General features: G+C 36.5%; 4 protein-coding genes and 1 pseudogene across 4 annotated transcripts; 3 read left to right on the forward strand and 2 right to left on the reverse strand.

Moving 5' to 3' along the window:
• Positions 1-1,754: 1,754 nt before the first annotated feature.
• On the reverse strand, positions 1,755-2,982 carry LOC106306120 (dnaJ homolog subfamily C member 2). The gene has a single exon (XM_013742597.1). The coding sequence runs from the start codon at positions 2,915-2,917 to the stop codon at positions 2,027-2,029; it is 891 nt and encodes a 296-aa protein (XP_013598051.1). The 5' UTR covers positions 2,918-2,982; the 3' UTR covers positions 1,755-2,026.
• Positions 2,983-3,852: 870 nt separating this feature from the next.
• On the forward strand, positions 3,853-4,747 carry LOC106306121. Its single transcript, XM_013742598.1, has 2 exons — positions 3,853-4,041; positions 4,306-4,747. Exon 1 carries the CDS (start codon positions 3,872-3,874, stop codon positions 3,995-3,997), a length of 126 nt encoding a protein of 41 aa, XP_013598052.1. The 5' UTR covers positions 3,853-3,871; the 3' UTR covers positions 3,998-4,041; positions 4,306-4,747.
• Positions 4,546-7,360, forward strand: LOC106306119 (cyclin-dependent kinase F-4). Its single transcript, XM_013742596.1, has 11 exons — positions 4,546-4,783; positions 4,883-4,961; positions 5,041-5,109; positions 5,196-5,285; positions 5,377-5,515; positions 5,653-5,755; positions 5,858-5,910; positions 5,999-6,065; positions 6,151-6,259; positions 6,359-6,776; positions 6,870-7,360. The coding sequence occupies exons 1-11, from the start codon at positions 4,776-4,778 to the stop codon at positions 7,049-7,051; spliced, it is 1,317 nt and encodes a 438-aa protein (XP_013598050.1). The 5' UTR covers positions 4,546-4,775; the 3' UTR covers positions 7,052-7,360.
• A 7,991-nt stretch (positions 7,361-15,351) lies between these two features.
• Positions 15,352-18,115, forward strand: LOC106302989 (annotated as a pseudogene).
• Positions 18,116-18,444: 329 nt separating this feature from the next.
• Positions 18,445-21,276, reverse strand: LOC106306415 (disease resistance RPP13-like protein 4). Its single transcript, XM_013743028.1, has 2 exons — positions 21,204-21,276; positions 18,445-20,808 (listed from the first exon to the last, which is right to left on the reverse strand). Exon 2 carries the CDS (start codon positions 20,773-20,775, stop codon positions 18,613-18,615), a length of 2,163 nt encoding a protein of 720 aa, XP_013598482.1. The 5' UTR covers positions 20,776-20,808; positions 21,204-21,276; the 3' UTR covers positions 18,445-18,612.
• Positions 21,277-22,390: the final 1,114 nt, after the last annotated feature.

Genomic DNA, 22,390 nt, shown 5'->3' on the forward strand with positions numbered 1-22,390 from the left:
TAAAGCACATTGAATACACGTTTTCACCTAAATATAACGGTAACATGCTTCGTTGTAATGTCGATGTAATGATTACGACGTATTTCTCATTCCACGTACATTCGTCGTAAACTTACATGGAGTTTACGACGAAATCTATTCGCCGTAAATTTACATGGCGTTTACGGCGAAAGTTAGATTTCTCGTAATTGCGTTGTAAACACCATGTAAATTTACGACGAAATATTTTCGTCGTAAATGTTCGTTGTTATGGGCACGTTTTCTTGTAGTGACTTATTTGTTATTCTTTCTATTTTTTTTTCTTTTTGTTACTAAAATAATAATAGTTAAAAAAAGATAATAATAGTTCAAACAAACTAGCGATTTTAATTTATTAAAATATCCACTACTAATCTAATATTCATCTGAATTTTTATTTATACTTTTTATTTATAACTAAACTACTATATCATTTTTTATTTTAAACAAAAAATATTAAATATATTTTGGACAAAAAATATTTTTAGAAATTAAATATATGTTACCACATAAATCTGCTTTAGGCCACAAAGTCTACTGGGACGGTACTGATTTGACGACACCCTTGAATCACAAAACCTTCCCACATACAATCGGCACATGGAATAATCTGTAGCCTGAATAATGTAACATATATCAAAATAGTAAAGTCCAGTTGATTTAGTAGATTCTCCAACATTCACATTGTAATAAACCTCCTTCACTCCTTCCCTGCTCCACAATATCCTGAATCACTAGAGACCTGGTTGTATCCAGAACCCGTAAACCCGATCCGATAAAAATGTATCGAATTCGGTTTTTATCGGATCAGGTACAAATCAAGTATTTTAAAACCGAAGAACCGATTTTACTTATTTTTTGGTTACAAAGTAGATATAAATCAGGTACATTTAACCCGAAGAACCGATTGGGACCCGAATCCGAAAGTACATCGGGTTGTACCGGTTCTTTGAAGATTTACTAAGCCCGACCCGAACCCGATAGAACCCAAAACGGTCTCGAACCAAATTTTCATATAATCAGAATATAGCTGATTTTGATAAACCCGAAAAACCGAAACCCGATTGGACTAAACCGAAACCCGATTGAGACCCCGAATGCCCATGCCTACTATTTGGTAATGGAGATGGGATCACACGCCGTTTTGTTTATCATCTGATCCAACGACACAGATTAGTGGACATTTAGATTTGTTTGTAAACTGGGTTATTGAGTTTTCCTTTATTTGGAGCTAAATATTTTAAACAAAAATAAAAAAATAAGGGATAAAATTCGTATACTAGTAGAGATCCCAGGGATCATAAGTTTGATATCCATTAGAAAAGATCTGCTATATACTAAGTAAAGTTAATTTAGGACTCGATTTAGAGATGTGGGTCTTCAAATATGGAACCTCTAGAAATTCAGAAAACAAAAAGAAAAGAAGACATTTCATCTCATACATACAAAATAAGAGAGAAAACAATGAGTTGATGATGCAGGAATATTTCTTTCACTAAAGATCGAAGGTTACGTGACTGAGGATTCCAAGAGCATTCAGCAATCTTAGTGGTCGTATATTAGTTAATTGAGGTGAACCGATCATTCAGCCTAAGGATATATTTCTTCTACAAATGATATATTCTACGAGGAATAGGCAACCATAAACCGAAAACAACTATGAACCTAAACCATTTTCATGCCAAGTTCACACCCCTTTTCCCCCTCACCAAACCACTATAGTATGCCTTTCAATAAACCAAAGAAAATAAAGACACTTTTACCAACTATGAATCATACAACCATTGGATAAAATAGCAAGCCTTCCCAACATCAAAAACACGAGCCATAACCTAAAGAGTAAGACATCAGCTCAAGAACACGTCATCAACATAACATTAACACTATCTCCCAAGAATAGTGATTATCATCTTCCAGCTAACTCACATTCAATGTAGATATCACAATTATTCAGAACACATGTAACAACTACCATGAAAAAAGAGTCTGAATCAACTTCTCTCCCTAGCTAATTGGCTCCCGACTTGGAGCTCCGAAACCCTTTCTTAAGCTCAGTAACTCTCTTCATACAAGCTGCCTTGGACTTCCCAGGCACTGCAGCTGCAACCTTCTCCCATCTCATGGCTGCCTCTTTCGGAAAAGCTTTAAGAGCATTGAGCAGTGCAATGTCTTCTCCATTACTCCAAGTCTCGTCATCTCCTCCATTCTTCCCAGCGTCTTCTTCTTCTTCACCCAATCTCGGATCCGAAGAAGCTTTCCTCTTCTTCAGAAACTGAGCGTAGTCGTCACTCTCGTAGACTTTCTTCTCCCCAATCTCTTTCGCCTTCTTGATCACATTCTCCGTCTTGTACTTCCCTCCAAACGCAGCCGCCACCGCTTCCCACCGCCCAGGCTTCCCCGCCGGATGCTTTACCAGCTGCTTCTTCAGAACTTCGATCTCTTCATCACTCCACTCCTTGGTTTCCTTCACAGATCCATGAATCTCACTCCGATCCACTTTTACTGGAGGTGGATTTTCCGGCGGTTTATCGTTTTTCATCACTTTATTAGATCGCTTGTTCCTCCTCGATTCGCGTTCGTTATCCGTCGAGTGTTCCTCGTTGAGCTGCTCCGGCTCCAGGATCTGACCGTAACCGACGCGGATTTTGCCACCGGTGAGAGAAGGAGGCGCGAAAGGACCGACGAGGAAGGAGATTGCGAGCCATAAGAGAAGCGACTGGGTAGGCTCGGATTCGAAGTAGAAGAAGGAGAGTGATAGAGTGAGAAGGGAGATAACGACGGAGATTGAGATGAAGATCTTGTTAGGGGTTTTATGATCTTCCTCCTCCTTCGTCTTGCGAGAAGAGGAAGGACGAGATTGGAAGACGAATCTTGGCTTGTCTTCGTCGTAAAACTCCATTGCTCTTCTCCCGATCTGTCCGTACTCTTCTGTGTAGAAGAAGTGAAATAAATCGAAAACTAACAATGCTAGAAATTAGTATTGGCCCTTTTTATCTTTGGGCTTTCGTATACTGTAAAGCCCATATAGTTGGACGAAGTTGATTTATAAAATGTACGACGTTGAAGGCTCCCTTATTATGTGATAACTCAGTTTAATGTTTATCACGTGTAAACAACTTGTTGGGATGGAAAGCAAAGCAGAGAGAATAACAAAAGGATAAAGGTTTGGAGAAGGCGGTCATAAAAAAATTCAAAATCTTACGGTTCAAATTAGTGATGACGTCATCACCAATTAAATCAACGGTTTATATGTAATTTGTTAATGTAGGGTCGAGATGAACACGACCATAATATTGCTGACTAACGATTACAATCTTTTTTTTTTTCCGACGAACGATACTTAACGATAATAATATTCCTTTATCGCGAGAGATAGAGCGGTGATATATATATTCCAAAAGTAGGTTTCGTTTTGTTTGTTATTAGTAAGTATCACGAGAGAACCTCACAAAAATACGCGGCAAGTAGATAGAGAGAGAGAGAGAGCGGTGGAGTTTGGGAAGGAGAAGCTTTTTGGATAAAGTCTTTTTCCCCGTCGTCGGTGACGGAGCTTATGCCTATTGGCCCCTTGACCTTGAGGTTAATCAAAGATCTTGACGAATTGTTTCTAAATTGATTTTTAGGGTTACGATTCTGTGGGATATACTCTGTTCTTCATTGATTGCAGTTATGGTTTCGTTATTGCGTTTCCTGATATTCGTAGGAGTCTATTGGAATTGGATTTCATTTGCTATTAAATCGTTATTGTTTCTATTCCATGTAGCTTCTGATATTGATTCTTCCTACTGCTGTTTGTGTTCATTATCAGGTTACATTAAGCTTTCATTTGCAGTAGATTTGCTTCTTTTGAGACATGGAACTAGATCACATCTGCTCTGGGTGCTACCACTTTCGGGTTTTCTCACTGCAAGAAGCACTCGATTTGCGGTTTCTTGCGCGTTCAGACTTCCTTGTTGGCTCTTTCGTCATCTGCACTTAATGTTCTGCCCTTCTTCCGCCATCTTCATCGAAGGTGCGAGTCAGGTATGTTTTTTTTTTTTCTTTTGTAAATTGAATAATAGTCGGTTTATATTTAAAGACTTTTTTGCAATATTAGTAGTTTAGTAAAAAGAAATTTAGAGAGAAGGTAAAAAACTGCTATGAAGAATCTAGGAAATCTCAAAAAGGAATACTATATGATAGAGTTAAAGGATATCATATACTCCAAACTTACATCTTATATCACTGCTGAATTTCCCCATATTTGTTGAAACAAGATTGTTTGTGTGGCACCTTTGTTTTGTGCAGGGTTGATGTCTGCAAGTTATCATTCCGTCGAATAGGCCTAGAGTCTCTCATCTAAACCTGGTCCCTAGAGTCAAAAAAAGTCCTGTTAGTCCCTATTCCATACCTGGTTCTTGTAGAAGACTGAACAAGGATGTACCAGTTTCTTTTCAAGTTTTGACATGTCGTAGCTTTGATAGTACTGTCTTTTGAGTCTCCGAACCCCTTGAGTGAATTGTTCTCAACATTCCCACTTGTTGGTTCGTTCTTCATTGTGTCTTTCAGTTCTCAACATGTTTTGTCTTCTTCTCTTGGTGTCTTTCTTTTGCCTTGATGGTAAACCAATTGGTTTTCATAAGTAAATAACGGCCAGCCTACCCTGCGGGAGAATCTTCGAGCTTCGCTGGCATACGAACAAGTGGAAGATTTTAGTTACAGAAACATTTCAGTTCTCTAGAGACAAAAACCAAAGGAGATACTTTACTGTAGGGGAGATGGAGAGGTAGGTTTGATTTCTAGCATGTTTTTCTCTCATCTTTGGCTTCAGACCCCGTGATTTATATATTTCCTGTTTGCTTTTCGATATCTTATGCAAACATAGGTATAATTTAATCAAAGAAGTTGGTGATGGAACTTTTGGGAATGTTTGGCGAGCTGTCAATAAACAGACGGGTGAAGTTGTAAGTTTTTTCCCCAAAGATATAAGGCTTCTATACTATTTGTACTTGATTTTATGGTACTAAAGTTTTCCATGGACAGGTTGCGATTAAAAAGATGAAGAAGAAGTATTACTCTTGGGAAGAATGTATTAATCTGAGAGAAGTGAAGGTATTGTTTCTTCTTCACTGAAAATGTTCCCATTTCTCAGTCTTTCTTCTTGTATGTTTGCTAATTCCTCTCTTTTCTCATATCAGTCGCTTAGCAGAATGAACCATCCAAACATTGTGAAGCTGAAGGAAGTCATCCGGGAAAATGATATTCTTTACTTTGTTTTCGAGTACATGGTATGCTTTTGCTACTTTTTGTTTGATCTGTTTGCTATAGCTTTTTTATTCTCCATTACCCTAAACATTCTTTCCTTTCTTTCTCGTTCAGGATTGCAATCTTTACCAGCTTATGAAGGATCGCCCTAAGCTCTTTGCAGAATCTGATATCCGAAATTGGTGCTTTCAAGTCTTTCAAGGTCTTTGTTACATGCATCAGCGTGGATACTTCCACCGAGATCTTAAGCCAGGTAATTGATAGCCTTGAGTTACCAATAAACACCACCACATAGTTCGACTTTTTCAAATCAAAATTTCCAAGTTTTTCTACCGCAGTCGTAGTTCAATACATTGTCAATGCAACATGTGTATTTTTTTCCTGATGCAGAGAATCTATTAGTCTCTAAAGATGTTATAAAGATTGCTGATCTTGGCCTGGCCCGGGAGATTAACTCAAGTCCACCTTATACAGAGTATGTCTCTACACGCTGGTGAGATTCACTTCCTTGCTCTGTTGAAATGCTTTTCTAAGTAAATCAATGTGTTTGTAGTTCAATGATATATATGTGCTAAAAAGTTTGTGTTTCTAACAGGTATAGGGCACCTGAAGTACTGCTACGGTCATATGTATACACGTCAAAAGTTGGTTAGTGTTCCCAATATATCAATAAAAGAAGTCTTTCTACATTGTATTGGTCCATTTGTTAACAATGTGTACTTTTTTTGTGTTACAGATATGTGGGCAATGGGCGCTATTCTGGCTGAGCTGTTGTCTCTTCGCCCTCTTTTTCCTGGAGCTAGGTATTTGGCATTACAGTTTTCCTTAATAAAACAATGCTGCGGATGTGATGTTAAGCTACCAAAATCTCTTTTTTTATGTATGCAGTGAAGCAGATGAGATATATAAAATCTGCAGTGTGATAGGCAGCCCAACTGAAGAGACATGGTTGAAGGGGCTTAATCTTGCTAGCGTTATCAATTACCAATTCCCTCAGGTATATTCTTGTTGAAATTTTCAATGTTGCTAGAGAAAAAAGAGACACTTATTTTTTTAATCTTTCGATACTAGTAAGGATCTATTTGTTATCTTCCAGCTTCCTGGTGTACACCTTTCAAACTTGATGCCGTATGCTAGTGCAGAGGCGGTTAACCTTGTTGAGCGCCTCTGCTCGTGGGATCCCAGCAATAGGCCGACGGCTGCAGAGGCTTTGCAGCATCCGTTCTTCCATAGTTGTTACTATGTTCCACCATCTCTCCGTTCCAAACAGTCTGTTGGACAGAGAGGGCCTCTTGAGCATCAGCAGCAATCCCTCAAGACCAATAATAAGGCGCCATTCAACAGTTATGCTACTTCAAAGGTGAACGCTCCTCCATTTGGTGCTTGTCAGACCCAGCGGAAGCTGGAGATGTCTAATAAGATTAACCAGGACACAACATGGAACAAGAAAGCTGTCGGAAGTTATCATGTCAGAGATGCTAGGTATATACCACCGCCTGGAAGGAAGAGTCCTTGTAAGTAACAAAAATCACATCAAAATTTTGTTCTTTTGTTGGCATAGTTTGATTACTCATCTGAAGGGGAAATCAAATGGTGCACATTTGCAGCATCGATGAACAAGAATTGGGTCTTTCCTCGTGGGCCATCAGAGACTGCAGTGGCAAATGCAGCGGTGGTTGGTGGAAGATGGAGGCCGGCGATGAAGGCAGGGTGGGTGGGAGAAAGTGGTGACATGTTCCTCAGACCTATACAGCCTCCAAATCCCTACTCTAGGAGAATCGCTGGTTAAAACCGAAAAGATGACTCACTCTTTTAAGTTATCATCATCTTCTACTACCCGAGGGTCCATGATCATTTCAAGACACAGCTATGTTTGATTTCCTTTTCTAAAAACTCTCTTGCTTGTGCATGGAGCTTCTTCTTGAGCCTGTACTGGTTTTAATGTTTCGGTCATGGTTTTGCTCTGTATATTTTCTTTTCTTTTCGCAACAAAGCTCACAGACGTTGGACCAAACCCTGTTTTCATCAACTTCGATGGACAGTAAATGTAATCTCGACTCGGCCATGTATATAAACGTTTTGCAACATGTGACTTGAATGATATGTGGCAAACGGTGCAACAGACGAGAAAAATTTCCATCACAAGCGGCTGGGGAGCTCATCAGTCTCGTGCCTATTATGAGGCATCTTGAAGTGATTTGTTAGTCCAAAGTGCGCCACTAATTGAGCTCCCCGCCTCTGCTGGGTTGCTCCACGTGTGCGGTAGGAGCACAATGACCTCCTCTATGTGCCTCCTTCGGCAGAACTTGCCAGTTTCAGCCAGTGTGTCTCTGAATATGATCTTTCCCTATTCCAGCAACCTCCGACACCAGACCAGGTTGCATGCAAGATCATGAGGTACATCATGTAGTCTGAGATGTTTGGATCATTTTAACGTTTGTGTCATCACTCTCTTGGAATCTGAGACGGAAAACGGATAGATAGATTCCCGAACTAGAAATCCTACTTGCAGATTCGAAGAAAGGGGATACACAGACCTAGAAGATGACCACTGAAGAAGAAGGATCATCTCCAAAGACTGAGCTCGATATGCTAAGTTCTGTATGAACTTGGGCACGATAGATTCAGAGAGAGTTTGTGATTGAGGAATGTTATTATTATTGATAAACTAGATATGCCGTGAGGCTTACATACATAAGAAAACCAACTACTAGATAAAGCTAAATCAAATAGGAATCCTAATGTGAACGTAAATCATAAAACCAATGATACCACCAAAACAGTTATGGAGTCGTTAGTGGTGATGTGTCCTGTCACAATACTCCCGCTTCCATAGCATACTTGGCCTCAAGTATGAAAATCAGGGTATCCCTTCCGCCGAACTAATATACCTTTGTCACTGCTCTGTTTTGGCGACTTACCATCTTTTTCTCAAGCATCCTCTATGGTTCTTTATCTTTGCAGAAATATTGAGGCAAAATCGAATGTGATGGAGGTGGATTTGGACAGAGCTTTAACTGATTCTCAGAAAAGACATTATGAGTGTGGTAACAAACAGTGTCAAGGTTGAAGGTTTGCTGTGTCTCTAGCGTACTGTCCAGTTCCCAAAGATGAAGTAAAGCAATCTGAGGTCCTTGTAACATGAGTTTGTTGAGACTGTTTCCTGTGATTTCCTTGGGACTGTTTGGTGAACATGTTTCCTGTGATTTCTGCAACCCAAGGGCAAGGTTTGTATTTCAGAACTAAACATGTATCCCTGCATCTTCCAAGAAAACACACTACATTTGTACTTAGTAATCAGTTCTCTACTTGCTGCGACGACTAGTGTTGGTTTGGTTGGTATCAAAGTGCACCCTAAGCTTTTAGCGATCTGTACATCGAGAAAGTTATGAGTGCTGCCAGAGTCGAGTAAGATATGCAACTTCAATTTTACAGTTAAATATCGGGGTTCCATTTAAGGCGTGGACAGAGATAATGGCGACCTTGTTGTCTTCATCGAGAGTTGTTTCACGTATTTGTTCTTCCAGCGCAATTTCTTCATCAAACTCTGTATCAGCTTCCAAGAACAAGAACTCAGCACGCCTATGCTTAAGTTGATGACCTGGTGTAAACGGTTCCTCACAAAACATGCATAAACCCTTACGTTTTCTTTCCTACATCTCTTCTAAAGATACCCGTTTCTGAGGTGTGTTGGAGAGGAGGGGGTTTATTGTTTTGATTTCCAACAGCGTTAGTCGTGGGTGGTGTTGAGGTGCTGAATTGGTTCTTCTTGGGTTGTGAGAAATTTGATCTTCATGAGTTGAAGGTGGGAGGAAGTGTTCTAACCAGAGTGTGTTGAAGAGATAGTTCATGAAGCTTTGCGATCCTTGCAGCTTCTGGAACGGTTGTGACGTTGAATTGACGTACATAAAGAGCCAAATGTTATTTAATGTTTGTCAAGAAGATACTCAGAGCATGGCCCAGAGCAAGCGTAATTCTGTTCGCAGCACAATAGAGCTTCTCTAAATGGATTTCAATGGTGTTGTTACCTTGCTTTAAGCTGACTAATTCGGATAGAGGGTCATCATATAGCTCTCCAATGCGTGCTGATACAGCTGCAACATATTCCGGCCAGAGTGGAAAGATGTTGTAGCGATTAGCGATGTAGGTGTGGTGCCACTGTAAGGCTTTGCATGTCATGTGAAGAGAAGCAAGGTGGACCTTCAGTTCAGGCAGTGTGCTGTCTATGGAGAAGAATTGTTTGCAATGATATATCCATTCTCTAAGAACTGACCCATTGAACATCGGAATCCAATTTTAGTCAATCTTGAAGCTAGTCCATTAGGTAGAGTTGGGTTGGGATTATGATCAGTATCAGGATTGTGTTGCAATGTTTTTGTCGTGCTGCCATCCAAAGTTTTCTGGCAGTTCTTCTTGTCGGGTCATTCCAGAGTTGGAAATAACAGCAGTTGAGTTGTCTTGACTTGTGCCTTGTTAGTTAGTCGAAGGTGGTGGGGTGTTGGCGAAGTATTTTTCCATCATGTTTCTGAGTTCAGAGATTTCTCCGCTTAGTTCCTTGCGGATTGCCTCTGTTTGCTGGTTTTGTGACAAAAGAAGTTCCTCGATTTGCTTGTTCATGTCGCTTAGAGCGGTAGCCTGACGGGTTTCGATTCCTTGACTGGTCATGAGGTAGTCGATTGCTCTGATACCACTGAGACGGGAAACGGATAGATAGATTCCCCAACTAGAAATCCTACTTGCGGATTCGAAGAAAGGGGGATACACAAACCTACAAACCTAGAAGATGACCAATTGACCTCTGAAGAAGAAGGACTGAGCTCGATATGCTAAGTTCTGTATGAACTTGAGCACGAGATAGATTCAGAGAGAGTTTGTGATTAAGGAATATTATTATTATTGATAAGCTAAATATGCCGTGAGGCTTACATATATAGGAAAACCAACTACTAGATAAAGCCAAATCAAATAGGAATCCTAATGTGAATGTAAATCATAAAACCAAACAGATAATGATAACATCAAAACTGTTATGGAGTCGTTACGGACCGTGGTGACGTGTCCTGTCACAGAATCTTCTAGTGAAGTTCAAATTTAACACATATAAAGAGCTTTTTTTTGTTAACTGATTGTATGTAGGATAAAAAGGAACATCATTTAGTGGAGAGTTCTGTTTTGGCTAGTAGGACAATCAAGCTCACATAAATCAAGGCACAAGATAAACATGAAGGTCATGAGAACTAAAATGCAGATGATTCTATATCTGGTAATTATACGACAAACGAACACAACAGAAGCAAATTGAGGAACTAATTGCTACTTCTGCCGTCATTCGAACATCACTTTGCTTATAATAAGTTTGGTTATGGCACCTCCTTGGTTGATCTGGAACTGGTCTCCTAATCCAAAATGAGCCATCAATAACCAAACAAAGCTATGAGTTCTCCACCTTTGCTTAGCTGAGCCGCGTGTTCGATAGCGCCACACTAAGTTGCTGCATAAGAAAGGAACTCAACCCACACTTCCCACATGTATGTCTCGCCCTTGACTTCTTTTAAGCCCATAAGCTCTTTGAACTTGTTTTTTACATCTCTGTACACAACTAGTCTTCTGAGATCTTCATCATTTGCATGAATGCCAGGCAAGCAAGCAAGCAATGCATTTCCCGTAGTTGTCCACCTCAGCCAGCATGAGAATCTGATCCTTTGGGTTTCTTACCCTTTGTTGGGCAACATGGGGACTTTCGTCATCAAGTTAAACATCTTCGTGTTGATATCCCCCAATTCTTTCTTCATGCCTTTGGTAAACTCATGTTTTGAAGACTCCACTTTCTTCAGCAGGCTGTTAAGTGGAGTAAAATGTTTCCTCACCTCATATCCAACGTCTTCGTTACGTTCTTGTAGCTTAATCAGATCACTGTTCAACTTACGTAGATTAAGTTGCAGCTTGGGAACCACATCCTCAGAATCTTCTTGGCCAACTAAAACATCAGGTGAACTTGTCACTGATTCAAGTCTCTTGTTTTGGTTATTGGTCTATGATCATGTTTGCTTATTGAGTCCAGCAGCAGTGCTTCCAGACGTCTTTATTATATCTTGCCTCTGATATGGAAGAAGCTTTGTATGTAGTTGGTTCACGATCTTGAGGATCTCTTGGATTGCAGTCTTTGGATCATCTTTTTTCTTTGGCACCTCTGGTGATAACTCCTTGGAAACCATGAAAACCCTTTCTTCTCAGCTCCCAGAAGAAACCTAAAACACACACAAGACCCAATTTGCAAAAAAAAAAAATGTCTAGATCAAGTTTTTTGAAGATATTCCATAACAAACCACATCAGTAATCAACTTGTGAACTTGAGGTAATTGGTAAGAAAGGTTTTATATTTTCCCTACCTAGAAAGCTTTTACGTACCTCTCGCAAAACGACTAAAGAAAGACACATTTGTCAAAGAAACGTTGTTTTTCTTACTTGTTTTCTGTTTTCCCACTCGTTAAAAAAGTGAAAAGCGGGAATTAACATTTCGGCATCGCCAAAGACAAAAGACCGACACATGGCAACACGTAACTAGTCTGGACCATTTCTATGTGACCAGTATACCCATGTATACTTCAAAAAAAAAGTGAGACCGGATCTCACCTGCAACATCAGTCAATTGCAAATGAGACAAGAGATGGAATAAACAAAGACTCAAGAGTTTAATAAGCTTATTAAAGTTCAGTAAATTCAATGCTTTTGTTAAAATTTTCTAATGCTATGTCGAAATTCGATACAGTAAATTGGATTATCTCAATTAGGCCTGGGCATTTCAGGTATCGGTTCGGTTCGGTTCGGGTATTTCGGGTTTCGGGTAGCTTGGATAGGGGTTAGAGGATCCATTTAGTACTTGACCTATTTTCGGTTCGGTTCGGTTCGGATAATTTCGGGTTCGGTTCGGTTCGGATAGTAAATGTAGGATCCGAAAAATATCCGGAAAAAGTTCGGTTCTCATTTGGATCCGGTTCGGGTTCAGATAGTTCGGGTAGTTCGGATAATTTGGATAAAATATCGGGTATTTAAGGTAAAATATCAAATAATTAGGATGATTTAGATAAAAAATTTGGACATACTTTTAATAGAATTTTAAATTTAAAATATATATTTAATGATGTTATATGTATATATAATTAATATTTTTATATATTCGGGTACCCGTTCGGTTCTCAGTTCGGTTCCGGTTCGGTTCGGTTCGGTTATTTCGGATATAAAAATAATGGAACCGTACGGGTATTTGAGGGTATTGGTCCGGTTCCGGTTTCGGGTATTTCGGTTCGGTTCCGGTTCAGTTCTTCGGTTCCGGTTATTTTGCCCAGGCCTAATCTCAATGACTTTTGCATGGGGGACAGACGAGACGACTTAGCGGCTAAGTGTAATAGAATAACAACATAAAGAATTCTCCAAAAAAAAAATATTTTGTTTTCTAATCTTATTTGAATATAAAACAAAATGAATTAGTTTATCATAACTTATGACATTTTGGTATTATAACTGAAAATAATAGAACTGGTTAGTTTAGTGTTTATAGATTATGTATTTGACTTTATACAAATAAAATAGAAATATCTTTAAATAGCACTAAAAACACGTTTATATCCTCAAATAGCATACACAAAAAATAGTATTCATCCTTTTATATTAAAGGAGGAACATTATTATAAATTAACCTTGAATTCATGTGTTATTAACCAAATTACCATTACTTAGGTGACAACACTAAAAACATTCTCAACCATAAAATATAACTATAAAACTTCGATAATAAGACAATTACTGTTTTTCAACCATAATAATATTATCGTTACCCAGATACTCCAGTAAACTTTTTTTGACAAAAAAACTTCAGTAAACTTCCAATCCCAAATTGGTTTCTTTGCATCAATCTGTATATCAAACATTACTTCTGCTAATCTATACTATTATAATATGTCACTTTTTCTTTTATTTTTTCAATATCTATAGATTAAAATTTATAATTTTGTGTACTCCATTCACTCTGCGCAGGGTGCGGATTATCACCTTGTTAAATCGTAAAATGAATATACTCATCTTTATAGCATTTGTTAAAAATAAATACCAGCAATTGCATGAAAAACTATCCCAAAGAGATGTGTGACTCAGTGAGCGTATCTTCAAGCGCAAAAGCTATGAATTGTGATTGTGTCTGTTTCTTCAAGATGCAAGAGCAAGAATGGTGAATTGTCACTATTCTCTGCATAAGAGCATGACCATCAGTAGGTTCTAAGTGAGTATCTTAATAATGAAACAATTAGAAAAAACTATACATGGATGGTCTACTAGTAGGCGTATTCCGGTGATTTAAGTGATCCGAGTTTGAAGCAACTCCACGATACTAAATATGTGTGGCTTCCACGAATATGAGACCATGCTTTGAGCTTCATTTAAATATCCAGAGAAAAGATTTATCTTTGAAGTGCACCTTCTTTTAAAAAAATGGTTTGGATTCTTATATATGTATGGTTAATAAAAACAATTAGAAAAAAGTAAATAGGAGAGAGATGAGAAGAAATTTTGTCAAAATCATAACCCCTAAAAATCTTTTTAGATACTTAAGAAACATTATTATTTTTCCTCACTGTGTGTAGAAATAATAAATATGGTATTCTTTATTTAAAAAAAAAATAATTTACATTTAGACATTATTATTTTAGTATTTAACTGAAATGGTTTAAAAATCATAAATGTATTTTTGAAGTCTTATTTCTTTTTATTTGATTTAACTATTTCAATTGATTTTATCTACATTTCAATAGAGTTGAAATTTCATGTTATAAAAACAATATTTTTATTAGTGTTGTTTTAGTTTGCTTTATCAAAAACATTATTCGATTAATGTTGCTTTAGTTTTGTATTTGTTGATACACACTTACAATTTAATTTGGGTAAATATGTCTATTTATACAAAATATGATATATAAGTTGATGTAAAAAAATTATTGATAATTATAATTAATTTATTTTTATTAATGTGATATATATGTTAATTTAGTTGTGATATATAAATTATTATTTAATAATATATTTTAATAGTCTTGCCAAAAATCCCTTAAAATTATTTGTAAAATGATTTGTCTATGTATCGTCACCACTTTCAGTATCAACAAAAGAAAGATGACATGGCTTTTGAAAAATATGACATGACAACAAACTAATTGTGACATGTACAATTTTCTTTATAAACATTTTTTGGTAATGATTTTTATATATGGCAATGACTATTAACTCATATATCACCACTAATGTAAAATTTCTATATAAATATTTATTTTTAGGAAGACTATTAAATAAATTTAAAATAAAAAGTTTAACAATTTTTAAATCATGTACAAAAACCTTAAAATACACTTATTATGAAATGGAAGGAGTATAAAACCTAGATATTATTAATCAAGTCAAAATTTTGTACATAGTTACATGTTTGAACTTTTAACCAAAATATATTAAACAATGTAAAGAAACAGTTGATTTAAGTTTCCAAATTTTAAATTTATTCATGTTTAATTGCGATAAATTATCTAAGTAAAATGATTACTTAATAGATTGATTTTAATCAATGTTTTATAAATAAAAATCAAATTTTATTGAATATATATATTGCATACATATAGTTTTAATATAATTGTTATTGTTGTAGAAAATAAAAATTTATTTAACCTAATCTAAATAAATTTAAATTCAAAATTGTTAAACCAAACTAAAATAATTGGTTTTATAGTTTTAATTTTTAAACCAATAAAATTAAAAAAAATAATAATAATTATATTTCATATCAATTAAAATAAAAATATTACTTGAAAATTATTATAACTGCTCAAGGCGCATGAAACCCCCCTACTTAAATATATAGTAATTCAGCATACATAATTTATACACATAACGGTTAATCAAATCAGCATATCTAGGGAGTTTTGAATTAGGGTTATTTAGACTAGGTAAGAAGAAATGGTACTTAGTAATTAGGTATAGGAATATAAAGTTTCAGAAGTATGTATGGGCTAACCGAGACACACCTCTCTTTGGCTTGAATGGAACACTCAGATGGGTGGAAACAAGTTGGTTTTGTTTGGGGCAGAAGGGAGTTTGCAAGTTTGGTTGTCAACTTTTTCCCAAGACAACCAATTGAAGCTCGTGGTGGCAGAGCTATTAGAGAATGGTAACTTCATTCTAAAAGATGCCTATAATCGAACTTGTTCGGAAAGCTTTGATTTTCCTGGTGATACTATTCTACCAGGTATGATTTGGAAAGAGATCGCTATTTTTTTTTTTGAAAAGCCGAGATGATCCTTCAATCATAGGCTCATCTTGGCCTTGACATTTACCCATGGTGAATTTTTCTCTAAATTCGCCATAATAAAAAAACTATAATCTAGTATATGTTGGTTCCCTATGGGATGTATGCTTTTTAACATCAAATGTTGGATATATATCAGTTGTTCAAACTGCTCACTAATATACAAACATATTCAATTGTTTGCTTTTTTTCAACTTATTTCATTAAATATTATTCTGAGTTTACATGATATCTAACTGATGGCAATAAACTGATTAAAATAAGTGAAAATAAAGAAATACATAATCAAAATCCAAGAAAAAATAAACAAAATACAAACAATAATAAGTTATATTCAGCTTTTTGTTGTATCTATTCTAAATGAAAAGTAATAATATTGTTCTTATCATGACAAGTGTTTTGACCAAGACATATCAAGGTGTAATTTGTTTGTCAGCATCTCATGGAACTAAATTATTTTTGAATTATGATTTTGATTCTGTTACTCACTTTCGAAAAATGTACTATTTAAAATTGTAAACTTTATCTCAAGACAACCAATTGAAGCTCATGGTGGCAGAGCTATTAGAGAATGACAACTTCATTCTAAAAGATGCCTCCAATTGAACTTGTTCGGAAAGCTTCAAGTTTCCTGGTGATACCATTCTACCAGGTATGATTTGGAAAGAGATCGCTCTTTTTCCTTTGAAAAGGCGAGATGATCCTTCAATCATAGGCTCATTTCTTGCAGTTTGGCCTTGACATTTGTTTGCTTTTTTTCAACTTATTTCATTAAATATTATTCCGAGTTTACATGACATTAACTGATGGCAATAAACTGATTAAAATAAGTGAAAACAAAGAAATACATAATCAAAATCCAAGAAAAAATAAGCAAAATACAAGCAAAATAATAAGTTATATTCAGCTTTTTGTTGTATCTATTCTAAGTGAAAAATAATAATATTGTTCTTAGAATCACAAGTGTTTTGATCAAGACATACCAAGGTGTAATTTGTTTGTCAATATCTCCTGGAACTAAATTATGTTTGAATTATGATTTTGATTATGGTGCTCACTTTCGAAAAATGTACTATTTATTTTGGATGTTTATTTTATTAAAATTAAGCCTAATTAGTTGAAAACAATTTAACTATGATGATGGTTGTTTGTTTAACCTTGGCTACATGGTTGAAAATCTTTCAATAAATAATGAGATTTCTAAGTCCAAAATTCTATTAATGATATTTTGGATTTCATTTCATCTGATATTCCTCAGGTAATATAACTATATCTTATAAATAATTCTTCATCATATGAAATATCTAATTAAATTGTTATGATATAAAATTATTTCTAATATCTTATAACCTTATAAACTGCAGAAAAAGACAATGATGTGTATGGCAACCACTACTAACATTGTCTCGCATAGTGGTTGGAATTATATATTATGTTCAAGTTGCTCAACCAAATTGAGAAAATCCTAACTGTCACTTTATTGCCAAAAATGTGTTAAATCACAATCTGTTGGTGTGTTGAGGTATTATTCACTATTTTATATATTTTAGTTATAAAAGTAAATAGTATATATATATATATATATATTCATTTATTATTAAATTTTAAATTTAAATCAAATTTCTTCGGTTTCAGAATTGAAGTAATAGTGGATGATGGAAATGATTCTGCAATTTTTTTTTATTTGATGAAGATGGTTCAAAAATAACAGGAACAACCGCTGAAGAAGTAAGTTTCTTATGTTATAAATATAATACTATGTAGATATTAATTTTTTATCTAATAATCAATGCTGACAGATCAAAAGAAACTCACCAGTGAACCAATCTCCTCAGTGGAGTATTCATTTTTAGGAGACATTTGAGAATATCTTTTCATCATAGCCTAGGCTTCTCTATTTTTGGTTTAGTTGTTGATCAAGTTTTCTTATTCATAAACCTTATTTCTGAATGAATTTTAGTATTCATCACTGGAACAGTTGATAAAGAGACGGCTGAAGAGAAGGAGCTTTCTGCTTTGCTCTTTCTTACTTCACTTGAATCTGAGGCTGAAGAAGTATCTGATTGTGTTAGATGATGTGCGAGAAGAGGACAAATGGAACGAGGAGCTTCAGGACCATGAGGAGAAACTCAAGGAGGATGAGAGATGGGGAAGTATCTTTGAGATGGATTCCCTAAAGGTTCTGGTGGAAGAGTCATATACACAACAAGGGATGAGAAAAAGAATCTGATCAAGATGTTAGTTGCAGAGGAACATGAGATCCGTCGTCTTTGGCCTGATCCTTAGAGTGTTTGGGATATATATGAAGCAGCACGCAAAGAAAATGAGGAAGATGACGACACGAAATGTATAGACGAGCTGATGAACAAGTCTCGTGGTCTTCCTCTAGCTATTAGACTGATGGCCACGCTTCTTCCTGTGTTTCTTGACACTGAAAGTACTGCACATGACGGTTCAGCCAACGAGACCACTTCAGAAGAGAATAGAACTACTCCACCTCTGCAGACTTGAGAAGATTGAAATGCTCTTTTTCATTGTGTTATCAAGCTTGTTTTCGTTTTCTTGATTTTCGTGTTTGTCTTTTTGTTGAATCAATAATCCAGAATATCTATGTAGAACTCTCTCAATGTCAACCATGTTTCTTGAGTTAGTATCTGAAAGTGTTGATCTTTTAACTGAACAAAACCTTGAGAGATACATAGTTCTTGTCTACCTACGCTTGCATCTGCAGTTTATGAGAGTTCTTTAGTATTAGCCTCTCAACATATGTGGATAGAGATATGGTAAGATCATTTCAGTTAAATTATAATGCATTTAAAAATGCGCATCACAAAAAAAAAAAAAGCAAAGCAAACAAACCAAGCTCCTTTATTCAACAGTGTTCACAAACAACACCACTTGAAAGCAAACCATCAATACAGAATGAGAAGCAAATACACACAACAACAATGAGAATTAAAAGGAACATAACACAATAGCAGAAGAAGGCTTGGGACAGGTGGAAGCTTTTAGTTTAGAGTAGCTTTGACTTGAGGTTTTTTGCGCCAGATTCCAATTCCATCGCAGGGGCAGAAACTAACTTGAGGAGACTGATACTTATCCAAGAACTCCAGATTTGGAAAGAGTTCCCCGAGCTCTCTCCACTCCACTTTAAACCTAGGAAGAAATTTCAGACGCAAGACCTTGACTTCGCACTTCTTTGACTCATCAGTCTCAAACTTTCCAAATCCAGTAAGTTCGGTTCCTCCTTTAATGTAGAGTTTTTTCAGACCACCAAGTTTATGTGGCTGAAGCCATGTGGGAAGAACCGGATCAGGAAAACACTGCAGGTCCAGTTTCTCCAGCTTCTTAGGAAGCTGCTCTGGAACCTTGCGACGCTTTCTTGCTTCAGCAGCTTGGCCCTTTGTAACGTTTGAAATCGTTCTTAGGAACTCTTTTACTCCACCAGTAGCTTCAACTTTCTTGTGTTCATTAATACCTCCCCACGCCACTTTAAACTTCTCAAGACTTTTGAACTCCTCAACTGCCAAGAACAGATCATTCACACTGAAATCACCTTTGTTTATCGTAATGCTCAGCTTCCTCAGCTTCTCCAAGTGCACCAACTCAGCCAGCGTGCAGACCTTCTCCTCATCATTAGCATCACTCACAACAAACCCCTTGAGAACCACCAAGTTATTCAGCCAGGACAACCTCTTAGGCATGCGGTCTATCATGTAGCAATCCGTGATGTCCAAGTAAGTCAGCGCCTTGAGCGAATCTATCTTCTCCGGAAGCTTCTCCAAGTTATAGCATGCTCTAAGGTCCAAGATGATCAGCTCGCGGAGCTTACAGACAGCGTCGTCAAGCCTTTCAATTCTCGAGATCCCTTGAAAACTCAAGAGTCTTAGTTTAGTCATATGCTTCAAGTGTCTCATGAGCTCTGGATTCTCTACCTCGATGTGTCGCTTAGCCGTTCTCTCCCACCTGCCCAAGTAAAACACTTTGAGGGACTTGAACACAGTTTTTGACATAGGACCAAACTTCTTCTTGGCTGATCGTTGGTCCTCAGAGAACCACTTGAACGCGAAATCGGGAAACCTCTCGGAGACATTGAACACTGTCTCGATGAGATTCACGTCTGGCATTTTTGTAGCTTTTGCTTCCTGTTGGCTTGATGACCCTTCCACAAGACAGACCTTGTTCAGGTCTGATTTGTGCATGCTTGGCTTCTTCCCTTTATGATAAATATCAAAGAGTTTTATCTCTGTTGAGATGAGAACCACTGAAGAATGCACAAAGGGGGTCATCTTGTAGCTGTTCGGCTCCTCTTTGCGTTTGTTTTCAACAGGCTCAATCAACCTTTTCTCCATGAACTCCTTGAGAATGTCTTTCACAGCATCTTCAGGTTTGACTTGATCAGGCAGAATTCCTTCCCCGATCCACCAGTACATCAGCATTGTTCTGTTCACCTCTTGATTCTCAGAGAAAACAGCAAAGCTCAGCAGACAGATCCTCTTGTGGTCAGTACTAAGGTTCTTGAATTTGTCTCTTACATCTCTGAAAACAGCGAGTCTTTTGAGATCTTCTTCATTGACGTGGATAGCAGGCAAGCATTCAATACCTTTGCCGTTGTTCTCTCCGTCGCCACCCTCGGAGTCCAACCCACCAGGCTTTCTGCGTTTGTTGGGCAACAAAGGGACCTGACACATCAAGTTAAAGATCTTCTTGTTGATATCCTCCAGATCTTTCTTCATACCCTTGGTCAACTTAGCCGTGGAGGATGTTTCCTTTTCCACTTTCTTAAGCAGATTTTTAAGCGGAGTGATATGTGTCCCGACCTCATCCGCAACTTCGCAGCGAAGGTCTTGCAGCTTCACCACGTCCTCCTTGAGCAGACGTAGGTTACGTCTCAGCTTAGGGATATAACGCTCGGTGTCATCCTGCTCGGTTGAAGAAGGTACAGGGAGACTTTTCGTTTTCTCCAGCCTCTCCTTCTCAGGGGCTTGTGAGGGGTTGGTGGGATTAAAACCTTGGCTTCTAGACTTTGTTAGAGCTTGTTCCTTTTGGGATGGAGGGACAAACTTCTTATGCAAATTATCCACGATTTCGAGGATGTCTCTGATGGCTGGCGCTGGATCATCTTTTGGCAACTTCTCTGTCTGCTGCCTCGAGGGTTCCTCAGACGCCATGAGAACTTAGTGGTCAACGACCTTTCTTCTCAGCTAAATCAAACAGAGAAATAACCAAAAAAACAACATGTTATATAATATATTCAAGAACTCATATCTGATTACAGACTTTTTTTTTTTTTACTTTACAGACTCTTACTTCTCTCTTATTAGGGTCTGTCTAAACGCAAACTACTATGTCTCTCTCTCTCTCTCTCTCTCTGTCTATGTCTTTCTTTATCAAGTCAAGTGAAGCTATAAACACTAAATCGAAGAAGCAAAATCAAGAGAGAAAAAGTTGCGTTAAACCGTGACGGATTTTTATTTGACCAAAAAAAAAAACAGTGATGGATTTTTCATAATGTCTGTAGATCGAAGCAATTCCATAACCAAATCAGTTATCGATAGGAGAAATATTTTCTGCAGAAAGCTTTGGAACAGATTGTTACCTGTTTCCCCGGAGAAGAAGCGACTCTGCGTCTCCCTTGTAACTTCAAGTCAACTGTCAAAAACCGATAAAGAAATATTCACTCCTTTTTATATTCCAATACCTAAAGCGATAACATTAACTTTATCAAAAAACTAACTAATCAAATTTAATAGTTCTATTTTGTAATTAGTTTTGGTATTTTTAATTTATAGTTTTAATAATATATTTTAGACAAAAATAGATTTTTTAATAACCGTGTTTTACCTAAAACATCTTACATTTAGGAACTGAGGGAATATCAATTTTGTGGCCCAACTAAGACTGGAAAAAAAAACTGAATAAAAAGAACCGAACCGAATCCGATCCAAAAAACTAGTAGAACCGAAGTATTTCGGATACCTGAATATATCCAAAATAGATTTATATATCTAAATATATTAATTATTTTTAGATTTAATGTATATAAAAAACCATCCAAAATATATAAGATATTTTTAAGCTGTCTAAAATACTCAAAAATATATACAAATAGTCAAAAGTAAATATCTAAAATAGCTAAAATATATTCAAAACACCAAAAATACTTAAAAAATTTATTGATTCTCTATCAAAATATTCAAATCAAACCAATTTATATGTTAAGTTTAAGTATTTTAACATATGTTATTCAAATTTACATGCAATATATTATTTTATTTATAGATTTTGAAAAATTTAAAGTGTATAATGAATTTTAAAATTTTAAAATCATTTAATTGGGTTATCCGAACTCAAACCGAACCCGTAAAGATCCGAACATAATCCAAATCGAAATTTAGAAATACTCGAATGGGAGTAGAATCTTTGACCCCCAAAACCTGAAACCCGAATAAATCTGAACCGAACCCAAATGTCCGGGCTCAACTATCTCAGTGGCTACGAGATTTTCGGTTTAGTTACCTTAACCGGGCCCAATTTAAGTATTTGGTTTAAGCGGTTTTATTTGAATTTTTTATTTTCTGGTCTTTCCGCTTCCTGCTGTTTTGCAGGTAACAGAAAAAAAAACTTAAAATACTCCATACGAAAACTCTTTAACAAAGTCTGGTTCACTCTTGTGACAGCTTGTCAGGTCATATTTTATTGAATATATGTGGAAGATAATTACTGAATAAAAACAAAAGTAAGTGACTTTTCATTTTAGAGAACACTAGTGAGTCCAATATAGAA

This window comes from Brassica oleracea, chromosome C7 (assembly GCF_000695525.1).
Source record: "Brassica oleracea var. oleracea cultivar TO1000 chromosome C7, BOL, whole genome shotgun sequence".
Lineage (NCBI taxonomy): Eukaryota > Viridiplantae > Streptophyta > Magnoliopsida > Brassicales > Brassicaceae > Brassica > Brassica oleracea.

Excerpts from the sequence above, each read along its gene's own strand:
- LOC106306120 (XM_013742597.1), bottom strand. The coding sequence starts at position 2,917 with ATGGAGTTTTACGACGAAGACAAGCCAAGATTCGTCTTCCAATCTCGT.
- LOC106306121 (XM_013742598.1), top strand. The coding sequence starts at position 3,872 with ATGGAACTAGATCACATCTGCTCTGGGTGCTACCACTTTCGGGTTTTC.
- LOC106306119 (XM_013742596.1), top strand. Across the intron at positions 6,260-6,358 it reads TCAATTACCAATTCCCTCAG|CTTCCTGGTGTACACCTTTC; the intron begins GTATATTCTTGT and ends GTTATCTTCCAG. Across the intron at positions 6,777-6,869 it reads GCCTGGAAGGAAGAGTCCTT|CATCGATGAACAAGAATTGG; the intron begins GTAAGTAACAAA and ends GCACATTTGCAG.
- LOC106306415 (XM_013743028.1), bottom strand. The coding sequence starts at position 20,775 with ATGGCGTCTGAGGAACCCTCGAGGCAGCAGACAGAGAAGTTGCCAAAA.